A 15,377-nucleotide genomic window follows, 5' to 3' on the forward strand; every position below is an offset into this window, starting at 1 on the left:
CAGTTAGCTATAGCCCTGTACTGAAGCATATTCTGTTTCAGAACAGCATTTGATGCCAAAGAATCCTTATAAATCAAAAGCCGCTCATCGCCCGAAATGTAGCGCTGTAATCTGTGCTACACCTAGAGAATCTCAATGCAGGAACGTATGCCTGCTGACCCATGATTTCCGCTTCCGAAGGCGTTCTTGTTCTCGCTCCTCTTCTTTGGTCCACGATCTCGCCGGACGCTTCCTTAGGCGATCGTGCTCTTCTGTGATGGAGATCTCGCACGTCGCTTCCGAAACCGACCGCGTTCTCGTCGACCGGCAGCAGTACTTGTGCAATGTTCTGCCGATGTGGACGCAGTTCTGATAGGTCATAGTAAAACAGCTGAGGAAAATCAGAGGCCAGTTAAACTGGTCGTTCTATCTTGAGCGCCTGGTGATAAAAGACTAGCGCTGATAATGCACACCCGCACATTGGCCCCGACGCATGCGCAGGCATGCGCCCACCTCACCGACACGTGGCGATTCTTGTGTACAGATGCGCGGATAGAGCACCGCAGTGCGCACGCGCTGCGGACTCATCCGGCCTGCCACTGCCTGGTGTTACAACAGTTTTTCTTTACGATGCCTTGAGTTCCTGCCATCGCAACGTCTTATTGTAGGAGCCGTCGTGGTCGCTCTGTGGTTATGGAGCTCGGCTGCTGACCCGAAAGACGCGGGTTTGATCCCGGACGCACCTGTCCTGATTCGACGGAGGTAAATTGCTAGAGGCCGCTGTACTGTGCGATGTCAGCGCACGTTAAAGACCCCTAGTGCGTCAAACTTGTCCGGAGCTCTTCACTACGGCGTTCTTAATTATCTGAGTCACTTTGGGAGGTTAAACCCGATAAAACCTGCCCTTATTGTTGGGGACAAAATCAAACCCTGAGTAGTTGGCGCAGCTGAAATTAACGATGTCCCAAAATAAGTGCCGTATGAATCAGGGTGCGAATATTTAGAACATGCTTTAAACAGTACGGTGTTGCTTACGCAAGCCCGAGACGTGCAGCTTTGGACGGACAAAACCTGCGGACTAACAGCGGCGAGAGTTTACCAATTGAAGCATTCCTGCACTACTAATGACTCCATTCCCTATAGCAGTTATTGATGCAGTTATTCACATGTCTCATCTCTGACAGTCAGTCTTGTCACATACTCCTTCAGACAACTCAGAATATCAGCCTAATAGACCGATTTCACAAGCAGTTGCGCTACGCCACCGCCGCCGCGATGCACTCTGGGAGTTGTGGTACTCCGGCCGGCGGCCGCGTCGGCGCGGTGCGTGGCGCACGCGCAAGAAGCAGCCCTGTCGCCACACGATGTTTCTCTGCATGAATGCTGCATTACAAGTAATGACACCTAAGGAGTGTCATGAGCTCCGACAGCTGTGCGAAGCAGAGGGTCCCGGATTTTCCGTTTTATAGAAGAGAAAAAGTACCCAAGACATTGCGTAGAAGCTGTTCACGAAAGACAGGTGAAGAAGTCCTGTTCAGTGCATTTAGCCGTATTGTCCCTGTTGATCAGTGGACATTGACAAATGGCAAATTTTCAAGTTCTGAAGCTGCAGGAAATGCATTTTACGCGCCGCTCAGCTTTGAGGCGGTCCCTTAAATTGTTAAAAAGAAGGCGATAGGATTTACCTTCGTGCTGTGTCGTTAAGCCATCTCTGCAGAGATTTCTGCCCGGTGCAAGGTTGTGAGGGAACAAGTGTTCTCAGATTTATTGTTATATTCAGGAATCCACAATGTTCGTTTGATACAAGTATCCACTCGTGATGTCTCGAGCTGCCATACTAGCGATAATGCTTTCTCTATTTCACGGAATGAGAAAGCGAGGCTTTAAAACTGTAGAAATGTGGAATAATTCCTAACGTTTTGTTGCTCACTGGTACTTGAGCATAAGTGGGATTCCAGTATCAGCCACATGTCATTTATGCCGGGATATCACCCACATTTTGCCCGTTGTTTTCGAAAAAAAAAGGGGTGATCTACTGTACTCGTACTGCGAAAATAGCGAAAGTGAGTCGTACTGGAGACGCCCTGGCAAAAGATTATATTAACCTAAATAAAAAAGTAATTAGTGTAGCAGTAATCAAAATAAAACTATTGGTCACGAAATTAAAAACCCCTAAACCCTAATTAGACGTACTCAAAAGCTCCCCAATTGGCTTTTCTTTTTCTCATTTTGCACTGAACACAAGCATTTGTCACATCTCCATCTAGAAAAACGGCATAGCTAGCTCGAATGCTCACCTTTCCTGCTGGTGACCCGCCGAGCACGTCGTGATTACACTTATGTGCTTACGTGAATAAAAAAAAACATCTCATGGCCAGTTTTCAGCAAGGGCTATGATGAAAAAATAAAGACGACAAACGCTGTGCACAACGTCTATAGCGAATGCCTCGATGAATACAGCGAATACTTCAACAGCTAAATGAGATGGCAAGAAATGTAAATACTGTACGAAGACGTTAATTAAATCGCGTGCATCGCTATTCGTTGAAATATTCTGCTGACAAAAATAACGAAAGCGGCGGTCAAGCACGTGTGCATCGTCACCTGCAGCATTTTCCAAAGCAAGGTTCTAGTAACAAACGCAGCGTCGTCACCGCGTTCACTCCACTTCAAGCGGCAACTGACCACCCTCTCTGCGCTACTCCTACCGCGATCAGCATTGCACCCCTCGAAACTCCGCCGTGAAGCCTCTGTTTCCTTTATAGAGCTCAACACAATAAACGAAACTGCGGAAAGTGCGGCCGGGTACAATGCTTGTTTAGGCGCAAAGTAATGTGGGCTGTCGTGCAGACGACGCCACGAAGGACTACAACCAAGATGGCGGCTGGCTACTTCCGGTAAACGCGCGCATGCGCAGTAGGCTTTGTGAAATCGGTCTATTCGAATAGGTCTTGCACGGGAAACCTAAAATCTCGTCCTGCAGTGAATGTGTGAGTGTTGTGCACATTATCCATAGTTTGTCATGTGCGTTTTCATCACTGTTATCTTCACTGAACGTACTAAACTTCATGTAGCCGTTTTCTTCCTTTTCGTTTATAAGTCGGTAAGGCTACCACATTCAACAGATTTTCTTCTCTGCGACTATGGCATGCGCAATTTCATACTGCTGTGCAGTGCTAGTTTAAACTAGAGACAGCATGACTCAGCGCCCGTGCCATTGTAAGGCTAGTTTATTTTCTCCAGGACGGAGTAAATACATTTGAAAACAGTGATACCCAGACAATGCTAGTTTAAAGAAGGCCTAGGGCCGGATGCATTCACACTCTCGCAATTTGAATGCATCGTAGCAAAATAGTGTCGATGTGTTCTTGTAAGCTGAAGTGTTGTTTGCTTCTCTGGGGGGGAAAGGTCATGTTGGGGCTGTGCGCGTTTGAAAACTTATGGATAATGTATTTTCACTTGCCTTCCTTATGAGTTTGTATTCACAAAAAAGCCTGGACTTATTTTAGCTAGCCACGATGTGCTGCATGCATTTTACTGTGAAGGATATCTTAACCCTTGCGGCAACGACGGTCAGCTTTTAGTACACCCCATTTCAAAATTTTTCTCCAGGCTGATGGCTTTAATCCCAGGAAGTCAGTGATGCCGGCTACATTTAAAATACCTGCAGGAGAGAATCGCCATGCCACTTCGTGTTTGGAAATTAAGAGTCACTTTACCAAACCAAGAAATACAGACGGACTTCACCTAGTTTAACGGCGCGCTTAGGCAGTTCTGTCTGGTACTCTCCCTTATTCTCTCATGGGGTGGAATGTTTTACTGATGGACACCATACTGCCGTTAATTTTGTGTTGCATAAACAGCTTCGTGTGATAAAGTAAATACTTTGACATAAATAGTTTAAAAATCATACTAAAATTTTGCTTTCCTGGAAGAGTGCGATGCGCGCAAACTCCTAAACTTCATCAGCCGTTCACGTTATTCGCGTAATACATGAGGGTCTAGTACAGGGAACGAAACATGGTGGTTTTCCCGGGTAGCAGAAAGCAGCGTGTTTGACGCGCCTGTTGATTCTTTTCTGCCTGCAGCACTCGGGGCCACGATGATGGTCAGCAATGATGTGAGCACTGAAGAGGGTGACGAAGTCTACTACATGAGCCTAGGCCGTGAAAGCAATTCCTCCAGAGATGGTAAGCGACGGTAACTTCTTTTACGCCGCTTTATATCCTGTGGCTGAAACCCTCGCGTAGATTACCCCTATATTTCGCAAGCTGTTCTTTTCTTATTTCAAGTCGTTTGAAAATTGCAGTTCTTTATACTAAACGCCATCTTGCTGCAAGCATTTGCCGCGTCCATCATGCTATGAAATACCAGCGTCTATTGGCGGGTACCTTTGCGAGGATCGAATCTTCTCTTAAAAAGGCAGCGCAGGCAAGACGACCACAAAATGGAAGGTAGACGACGACACAAGCGTATTTGAAGTATATAATCTTTGATTAAAAAAAAAGAAGCCACGTTTCATGGAATATAGACACCGAACTTTTGGGTGCACGTTTTTACTTTGTAAAGATGCGTAAGGCCGTATCATACATGGATTACCTCGAGGTATTTTCCCACGACCGCTAAATACTTGAGACTCAAATTTCTTTCTCGCGCTGTTTCGGTTTTGGTTTCAACAGACGAACGATAATGTGACGTCAACGTGTCCTTTCAGGTCATGTGACGCATGAAAAATTGTGTTATAATCACTGCTCCGTCGTTCTAATTCACTGCAATGCTAAAGTCAGCCTTCCTCAACAGCCAGAACGGCAACAATTGTAGAATCAACGATTGTATTGCAGTTTTTTTATGCCTCAGTGGCCTATAAGCACACTTAGACCTCGATGTCATCATTCGACTTTTGAAGGCGAAACCACAACATAATGACTCAAATTTGATAATAAATCATTTATTGGCCGTAAGTGAATACCCCGTGGCGATTAGTGCATACTAGTGCCTCCTGCATTATCATGGAGAAGAAAACATGCCATAAAATTTAGGTGTCTGTACTCTAATAGCACGCCAGAGCACCGCCAACCAAGAGCGAGCCAACAAGAAAGTCATTTGGTTCATGCATTCCTTTTGAGATGACTAATGTACTTGGAAATTTATTTTGAGTACATCTGCATGCACTTCAGGAAGGATCCAAAAAGGCACGATGCCTGGCAAGGGTCTTCACATAAGATAGGTGCTGAAACGTAGGTCCTCACATACGATAGGTGCTGAAAAGCAACCTAAGATAAACGTACGAAAAAGAAAAACTGCACTGTGCTTGTTACACAAGCTGCAGAGTTCTTAAGCACATGCAAGCTGTAACAAAACATGGAGCTATACATAGAAAAAAAAAAACAGCCTTATTCAGAAAACACTCGTTCACTATTCGAAATCTTGCAGTAGATCACACGATTTACCAAGCAATCATGCAGCCAACATTGCAGTCCGTTTTTCGTCCATTTTTCTTGATTTTTACAATCGTACAGGAGATCATCAATGCTTCTCTTTTCATTCAAAAAGGCACTCATTTGGTATTCAAAAGGTTTTGAACCCGTAATTTATTCTTGCTATTGGTGCTGTAATTGCGATGTGCCGAAGGACACAAAGGTAGTACAACTTTCCAACTCGCCACCTTGCTTCTGAATCGAACGTTTTTATTGGCATCAGTTTTGTTAGTAAATCTGAAAGACGTGGAAGATATATTATAGAATGCCACATTTCCCGTGTAACCTTCATTGCTTTTTCAGCTATGGTCATTAACTGCAGCTTAATCTTTTCGGATTTCTCGTACGTGCGACTGCGTGTGTGGGGTGCTGTCTCCTTTTAGCCGTATCCCTACAACAACACCAGGTTGCCTGCGGTGGGTGCTGAATAAATCATCACTGCCTGGGTTTTAATGTCGTTGGGAGCAGCGTCTACGAACAAAATTTTTTTCAGCTTCGACCAGATAAACATTGCACCTCGAAGGCGACGCGTGCGTGGGAGGCCACGTCTAAGGAAAGCGCTGTCAGCGTGGCTTAGAACTCAGTTGGTCATCTCACTTGGTACTTGATAGATTTCTGACGGAGTCTCTAATCTACTGCGCCTACATGTACCCTGCAGTAAACTCGGTCAGCGAATGGCCCTGCAAACTTTTATCTGCCGCATATCTAAACGAATACTGCGGGGGAAATTTAATGCAATTTTTTTGTCTTAGTAAAATCGATTTTTTTCTGATGATTTTTCGGCAGCAGAAGAATTTAGCTCCAAAAAATTTAATCTGAAGATATTCGTTCCACTCGAACAAAACCTGCGACATCATGTTCGGAAAGGACTCCGCCATCGCCGTTTACAAGTTAATGACTGTAAAGATTATCCTCAAAGATCAGCAAAAAAACTGTCTTGACGTCAGTCCAGTTATTTTGTGAGAAACACTGGCGGTGACAATACCAGTATTTTATTTTTAACCTTTTCCAGTGTATAAAAACTCAGTGTTTAGGAAAAGCAGCCTACGTTTCACTAAGCACGGTTGAGTATCGATACAAGCCATCTTCAATTTGAATTTGTTCTCAGCGTCTCCCAGAGCGTTCCTCCGCAAAATTCTTTAACAGCCTATTTAGAACTGAAATCTCATATACCGCCCATACAGCTTCTAGTAGATAGAAGATGAACATCTAGGGGATCGGCGCAGATCGATGGGCCAATTTCTACCTTCTCACTGTCTTGAATAAATTTGAATAGATTTAGCATGCAACTGACGACGAAGCGACAACCCTCAGATGTTTAGCACAAACTTTTCAAACTCTTCTTACTTTGAGTCCCCGTGAAAATTTGAAGAAATACACTGGGGCGGTCATCGATGATGCCTCTTTGAAAATATTGTATACCGACATCAAACGATACTTTTTATGTTGAACATTTCTTCTAATAAGGTCCACTGCCCAATTAGAGGAGGTAGTATTCTACAGTTATTGAGAATAAATGTTTCTTGGTTTCTGTGCTTTGAGCCGTCATACTACACGGAACGAATGCACACACGGTGTGTGTGTGTGTGGGGGGGGGGGGGGGTAATTTCTTTCTCCACTTAGTTGACTGTTATCTACGTGAAGATGAAATTCTTTCGCGAGTTCCATGTTAAGGGAGCGCTGGAGAGAGCATAAACTATAATAAAAGATGACGAATACTCCTGGAAGAAAAAAAAACACTGCATTTGAAACAAATAAGCGACATTTTAATACATTTACGAGCTTATTCAGACCAGGTGGTCACGGCATAAATGCACGTTATGACTTTTGCTTCCGTCGCTCATCGCTCATTTCTCCCCGGCATGGGCTTGTATCTTGTATATTACCTGTGAGCTTGTAATTCTCTGGCTCATTTTTGAGCTGTCATGGTTTTAGCTTCTGAAATAAAGGCGGCGTTGTTGATTCCTGTGGGTTACTCTGTGACAGCATTGTTCTCTCTTTTTTTCAAGAAACTCAAAAGCTTTTTCCAAAGAGTCACCCTGAAATGCTAGCTCCATCCTTAATGGGGCTAAGCGTAAGCTACAGCCCAGCATCTGAAGAATGGAAAGTGCGCTAACGTCTGAGAATGGGCTATGTTTTCTGTTTAGTCTTGGTATGATGGAAGCTAACAGCCACCGAAATCAAGATGAATAGGGGATGTCTTTTTTAATTTGTGTATTTTCATCAATTGGAGATTGATACACGCAGAAGAAACAACATGCTGCCGATTGAATCCGAACCCAGGACTTCAGAATTTCGTCTCTGGTGCTATAACAACTGAGCTATGGCGACGGCTGTCCAACCTTCTGCTTTTGGGAGTATTTATGTGTGGTGTCAGCGAACCTTGAGAGTGTTCACCAGCGCCACTCTCGTCCATTGCGGTGGACGTAGTGCGTCATGTATTACCGCGAGTGCCATGTAGGAACATGGTCAAATGGCGAGGGCGGAGGCTCTACGAGAGCCCTATTATACTACCTACGTTATCAAGACTACCATATTCGAGGCCGTCGTTAAACTATTCAGCAGACAAGGGGATGGAAAGTGATGCTCGTTATCACATATATGACGGAAGCCAAGAGCTATCGAAACCAAGAAGCATAAGGGATGTCTTTTTTTTTAATTTGTAGTTTTTCATCAATGGGAGAATATTAAAAACAGAAGGAAAAAAAGAACCATTGGCCGCCGGTGGCATTCGTACCCACGACTTACAAATTTCGCGTCTGATGCTCTACCAAGAGATTTTACCGAGGGCCTCCAATCTGGCAGCCTTGACGCCATAGGTAGCATAAGAGGGTTCTCGCACAGCCTCCACCCTCACTCTTCGATCACGTTCCTGCATGACACTGGCGGTAACACAGGACGAACTACGTCCGCCGCTATGTACGAGGGTGGTGCCGTTGAACCCCATCAAGGTTCGGTTACAATACACATAAATACCCCCGAAGGCAGCAGAAGGACAGCCGTCGCCGTAGCTCTTTAGCTAGAGCGCAGGACACGAATGTACGAGGTTCTGGGCTCGAATCCCACCGTAGGCATGTCGCTGTTTTTCTTCTGCTTTTAGTATTCTCCCATTAATGAAAACTACAAATTAAAAAGACATCCCCTACGCTTCTCTTTTTCGGTGGCTTTTGGCTTCCGTCATACATGCTAATTCTATAGTTACTTTAAATGCTCCTTATACTGCAATTAGACTCCGTGCGGAGGGTTATATTGTTACCTTGTTTAGTCGAGTTTTTCAGCCGTATTTACCAAGTATTTGAGGCATGAATGTATCAATGTTCCTGGTGGCATCTCCTACGTGCACCATTTGACTGACTCCTCACCATCGACTTCGAGGGCTGGTCTTTTTGTCATTGTGTGGATCGCTCTTTTGCTCTGCGCGTATCACGTGTTGGTGCTCACAGTTATTTGTAGCATGTGGTACTCCTTATGCTTGTGATATGAGAAGGCTTGGACGAAATGAAGTGGGGATATGGGCGGAGAGACGTCGCCACAGTCATCGGCACCTGGGGTGGCAGCCCGGTGCACTTCTCCCACGCATTCACCACCTCAAGAGCTGTTCCAGTAGTCCGCTTTCTTTGCAACAGACGACTGAAAGTTCGCTGAAATACCGCGTGGCAGCCGTATTTAGTGAAGGCATTTGACTGTTCGCTTCTGCAAGAAGGAGCAGAAAAAGATGCTCGTGACATGGTTTCAGGGCAGTAATGGATGGATGAATATCTGGGTTTATATCGTGAAATTGACCGGGGCGAATAAATTTGCAGGATGAGTAAACACGGTCTGAGCATGTAAGAAGGCATGTTTTTATATTCGTGTGTATGGTACGTGTCGATATTTTTTTTGCTCTGCTATCCTCTCAAATTGCATTGAATTGATAGTCTAGCATTTTTTTATTGCCATCTGCGACATTCCAAACACGCAGGCCGGGGTGACCAGCAGAGCATCGGGGCCATGGCCACGCCCGGCTTGTCTTGCGTTGCGGCTGCACCGCCCTTCAGTGCTACACACGGCCCTGTCGACAGCCCGTTTGTGACACCACCTGGTGAGGAAATATGCAGAGATAAAGCATGCCGCACATCGCTGACGAGTTGAATATATGAAAAATAACAGTGGCATCTCAGCTGTAATAACAGCTCCCTCGTGCGTGACTAAATTTGCTGTTCTACTCTTCGCAGTAGATTTGCGGAAGTATACCTACTGTTTGCCACTTGCATGTAATTGGAATTGTGTGCTATTTGGAAGAAATTGAGTAAACAGGACCATTATATCGTCTCAAGTTTTATTCATGAAACATACAATGCTCGTTAAACAATAGCTGTCACACCAGGAGGCCCCAAAGTGAAACTGCCGTAGAGCATCCTAACAATAAGTATATTGCAAGGTGATATAAAATGCAGCACACAGTGACAATATTTCTAACAAAGGTTGCACATGATTTGCTACCAATGTTCGGGATATTAGTTGCTGTAGTTCGTGACTGTACTGCAAGACCCGCTGCCTGTTATCTTGAGCAGAATCCGATCCGTGGGCCGAGGAAGAGGAGGCGTGTTCCCGGATGCGGCTGCTGGGCATCGGCCGGGGGCAGCGGCTGAGATGACCAGCGGCCACAGTGAGTAAAACTTCCTCGTATTGATGTTGCTTTTTTTTCATGCTGCGTATTATTAAATATTCAGGAAGAGGATGCTAGAGCAGCTTTCCTTTTCAGCGTGAAATATCTTTAGCTCCGATTCTCGACATTTGGTAGACTTAGGGGGACATAATCGTGCAGTCAGACCGCAGTGGACACCTTATCTGATACTGAAGCCAACTGCCGCAAAAGAACTTTGGTGGGAGTAGTTTCCAAGAGAAGAAAAAAGTATCTCCCAGGGATCCGAGTAGCTCCGTTTTCACAGGCCTCAGACTACTTGGCCGTCGTCGGTACGACTCGCGCCTTGTGTTGCAATGTGTGTAATTAACAGAGAGAGCGGCAGGTATTATAAACTGAGCCGGAGCGCCTGTACCAGACGGTGCAGAGCTTTAGGGGCCCTAGTGTTCGTTTCGTGACAGCACAGGTGCGTCATCTCACAACACTGATGCCAAGAAGTGCATAGATCATCGTCGTCATTTTCCATACGTTCACCAGGCGCTTGAAAATGCTAGGCGACGTAGGGCTGCTGTTGAAACTCAACGCAGCCGGATACGTCCCTTTCTAAGTCTTGAAGATTACACATCATGAAGACAATTTGTTTGTCATCAGGACGTCAACTTCACGAGAGAAGACATTCGGCTGTAAATTATTTACGAGGTGCAAGCGACTCCGATGTGATAATTCATTTTTAAGGACGTCCTGCGCATCATTTTAAAGTATGAGGATAGCGAAATTTTGCTTCTACCCTTTACGGTACAAGTGTTTGGCAGCTTGCATTGCTTGTCATTAGTTTCGCAAGACCGCTTCTATAAAGGCATCTGTTATACTCCATCTGCCGCCGCTGATTCTTTAGACCCGTACAGTAAAAGAAAAGTGTCCCGTGCAGCACGAGTGTCGGCACATTTTCGTCCACCACCTGAGGCATAAAAGAGCTGTTAAGATGTCCTGGCTGTAATTTAACCTGCATCGATAATATTTCTGCAGGGTGGACTTTTGAAGTCATGTCTTTTAATATGATGATGATGACCTCAGGCTTAATGGCACATTTTCTCAATTTATTCTTTTTTTCTTACTGTGCTATTGTTTTCTTCTTCGCAGGAACTATTTCGCACGAGGGCAAGGTGATATGAAGTGGAGGCTTTGCTCACGTGTCCACACCAGCGGACGTCCTCTCGAACCTGATTTATTTCCTTGTTCTTTTCTTCTGATTTTGGCTTTGTGGACTGTTTTCTAGCAACCACTATTTCTTTGCTGTGATTTAGTTCGTTTCTTCTTTATTCGTGTTCCTTTCTTCGATGTATCCATCAGTCAAATAAAAAAAGTTTTTTGGGGCTGTTTGAAGTACAGAAAACAAGTTTTTTAGCGAAATCAGTGAAAAATTACAGAACAGTATGCGCGCTACGCACGAAAACCACTACAAGCGGAATGCAATTACGGCATGGTGGAGAATTCTTCGCACTAAAAACACAAGAAACAAAAATCAGGATAGGGCATGTCTTTTATACCGTCTCACTAGTTTTGTTGATTTATGCGTGAGAATATAACTATGAGCACCAAAACCGAGCTAACCCAGCTGGTAGTTTTCTTCCTATGCCTTGCACTCTTGGCGCTGCCGCACTCCGTTCTGAAATAAAAAGCTCCGCTCCTCATAAGCTCCCCCTATTGTTAATCAGTGCTGCTCACTTGGGCCTGAGAAACCAAATTCATAGCTTTCTTTGGAGATGTATCTATGTTTGTAGACCCCCCCCCCCCCCACTTTCTCTCTCAGAGGTATGAACATAATTCGGGCTACAATTTTAGAAGCACGCTTCCAAAGCCCGAGAAAAAAATTATAAGGTCACATGCAGAAGGGCGCCACCCATGTGGACAGTATAGAATTCAGCAGAAGAAACGAAGAAATGTGCGCGCAATACTTCGTCTTCACCTTTGAATTCAGCATTTTAATGAAATTTGATTTAGTTTCGTGAAAAAATTGAGCCCATAGCCGCCGTGTTTTAAGTCCCGACTGCTTGGGCTAGCCTCTTGGCGCTCCAATTCAACCTGTGCGAAATGCGCTGCAAAACATCACCCTTCTCATGACTTCCTAACCCGCGCAACTCCTGGAAGTGCAGGGTGGCTCCTCCACTAGCACTACACAAAAAATTCGAGATCACTGTGGTAACCCGCATTAGAGCAATGCGAACGCAATGACGCCTTCTTATTTCAATTTGTTTTCTTGTTTTTAATTGCTTCCTTAATTATCCACTTAATTCGCAATTATTTATTTTAATTACCCTTATTTCATAATTAGCGAGTAACTCACTTAACTGACACTTAATTCACAATGATTCACCCTAATTCATAATGAAATCGCATTAATTCACAATTAATGCACCAAAATTCACTCTTGCCACTTGTTATAATAATTAATTATTGTTTGGATTTTTATTAACTACACATTTTCCCTCGTTTCTTCTGAGTGTTCATTCCGGACTTTCAAATTTGGTGTCACGCGTTGGCTCCGCCCACACTTATGGTCACGGGGCCCCACACTTCCGGCTTTTTCAAATTTGGCGCGAGTTTTGCTCTGCCCCCCACCCCCTTAATTTTTCAACAATTTTGGCTATAATTAATTAACTATTCAATCCATTTCGGTTTTTTTTTTCGCGGCATCCTGACATCATCCACTTTCGATTGAAACCATTCGTTTGACGCTGCCTCTTCAGAGTTGCCCACAACTGCTGCCAACACATTTTGCGGATACGACCCCGCCTACATAGCCCCGTAATACTTTCGAATTAATAATATTGCCGCTTCTGGTAGCGGACATCTCCCACGGATTTGTTAACTGACACACAGCGCGAAGCTACACCTCGACTGCTTCGCTGCTACCCCACATGCTCATCGTGCCACAAAACGTTAAGAACGACTTTTTTAGCGAGAGCTACATTACGCTAGCCGCTTCGCGAGGTCAGCGTGGCTGCGCGCTGAGCCGTGGCACCACGGGCAAGGCGTCACGCCTAACGGGCGATGGCGTTCCTTTATAAAATTGAAAATTACTTTTTGAGGAAAGAGAACATGCAGTAACTGTCTCACATATCTCTACGTACACCCGAACCGCGCCATAGAGGAAGGGATAAACAGTGGGTTCAAAGAAATGGTTTATGGTGTATGAGGGTTTAACGTCCCAAAGCGATTCAGGCTATATGAGGGACGCCGTTGAGCAGGGCTGCGGAAAATTCAACCACCTGGGGTTCTTGAACTTGCACTGACATCGCACAGTACACAGGTGTCTAGAATTTGGCCTCTATCAAAATTCTACGCGCCCGCCTCGTCAGTTGTGCGCATGCGCGGAGTGTCGTCAGAGATGCGGAGCGTATATATCTCGCAACGTACGGAGCCTGTGGTAGAAACGGACAGCTCGGAGGAATCTAAGGCTCGTCGTAGGAACGAAGACAAGAGGAGGCGGCGAGCCGAGGAGACCGAGGAAGAGCGCGCTAAGGGTCTCGATAAGCTACGTAAAGACGACGCGGCTAGACGGGCCCGCTTAGCAGACGATAGTGCATCCACGACGACAGATGACAATGAACCGAGTTCTGCGTCTCTGAAAGAAGCTAGACTCTCGCTACTCTACCAGGTTTAACCAGAGCGAAACCACAGCCAGTTTTTTGTTTAAAAAAAAAGCACGCAAAGAAGATGGCTTTAATTTTTTGTCAAAAATTCCGAGCGTGGAATGAAGGCACAAGAATGGTCACCAGTGTCTTCCTACACCACATGCAGTGAGCTTGCAAGAAGGCCGTCCACGTCCCGGACGGGTGTTGCCAGTTCGTCTCAGCTGTTTCAAAAAATTGCCCTTAAGTGACCAAACCTGTGAAGCAGGCGGCATGATAGGGTAAATGCGTCAACTTGGTTCCAGCTTCATATCTTAACTGCTCTATATTTTATTGGGCAATTCTGCGTGTTGAATACGAATGCTCTTGGCCTTTAATTGGTGTAACTTTTCCACTGTAGCCTTTCGTACGTTTTTGTCAGAGTGAATTATGAGAAGATACTCTTTGTTGACGTCATGCGCCTTGAGCACGGGATGAACGCCTCACTTTTATGTTTGCGCTCTCAAAGTTCATCAATACGGGCCTTGCAAGTGCGGCTTCAAAAGAAACTATAGCGGAATTCAGTGGTTGGCGAAGGCCACCACTGCAGCCCACAATTCTAGGAAAAATCTCTTCAGCACTTGTCGGAAAAGCAAGCACGATCCAATTTCTATCTCAGGACAGATATGGATCCAAAAGCTCGTACGGACCACGAGTGGGAAAAAAAATGCACAGAAATGCTGCGATAATGAAGCATCGGTCACTGTGCAGGTACGATAGGCACATGAAGGGAGGGCCGACAGGTACTTCGACAGATATAATGGTGACAGGACTCCCGTTTGAGTACTATGTGGTATTGTGCCCAAGGTCACAAGTGCAATCTGGATTAGAAATAAACCTGAGGGCTCTTGGAGATATAGAGATGTTCGTGGCAAAACCAAGAACGAGGAAGTTCAGGGGCACGTGAATTGGATCAGGTTTAAGCAGCGGAAACGCACAGTGCAATATTGAACGAAGAACGGCTAAGGAAGATAGACCAAAATTGATCGGTTACTTAAGTATTCAATGATAAATGATGCAGAGGATGCGAACTGGACAGTTTCGATGTACTGTCCGTTAGTCCGCCCATTAGGTGAGCGAAGTGGCCGAGGCGGCCCGGCAATGGCGTTGCGATGGACTTCAGTGGTCGTGTGGCAGAGGTGATGACCGAAGGCTGCTGCGTGCACGAGTACCGGAGGTGTTTGAGTGTGTTTTGGCTCTTTGCCAGAAGCCTGGGATGATTTACGCTTCAGCAGAATCCCTTGAACGACAATGCCACCATGTGCCTGCCGTTATATGCCAGTGGAACGGGTGCCAGCAGCCATTTTCAATTCTGGCGGCACTTGGCCTGGCTTCACTACAACAGGAGAGACTACAGGTACCTCAGGGTATGTGTAGAGTGCGCGTGGCACGGACCCCTTCAAATGCCCACCACCTGCCACATGACCCCCGCAGTATTCGTCTGCTTCCAGCATTCTCCAACCACGCCGAAGCGTCTAGCTTTTGTGGGCAGCGCGAATTTTTTACGGCTGTTCAGGAAGTTCTATCGCCGCAGTAAGGCACGCACGGAAACAAAAGTATGTCACAAAAAAGCACGCGGACAACGCAGTGCAATAGTTGTGCAGACTATGTATAGGCCTTTTGTTT

The 15,377-nt window shown here is 45.4% G+C and overlaps 1 protein-coding gene across 1 annotated transcript in view; it reads left to right on the forward strand.

Moving 5' to 3' along the window:
* LOC149356162 (uncharacterized) overlaps positions 1-10,092 on the forward strand; it is a 79,540-nt gene extending 69,448 nt beyond the window's left edge. The window contains exons 7-9 of the mRNA XM_089576265.1: positions 4,068-4,169; positions 9,418-9,537; positions 10,010-10,092. Coding sequence (XP_089432391.1) covers positions 4,068-4,169; positions 9,418-9,537; positions 10,010-10,092 — 305 coding nt within the window. The remainder of the gene's footprint in view (positions 1-4,067; positions 4,170-9,417; positions 9,538-10,009) is intronic.
* Positions 10,093-15,377: the final 5,285 nt, after the last annotated feature.

Source organism: Amblyomma mixtum, chromosome 3, assembly GCF_055824585.1.
Source record: "Amblyomma mixtum isolate Tamu chromosome 3, ASM5582458v1, whole genome shotgun sequence".
In the NCBI taxonomy this organism is placed as follows: domain Eukaryota; kingdom Metazoa; phylum Arthropoda; class Arachnida; order Ixodida; family Ixodidae; genus Amblyomma; species Amblyomma mixtum.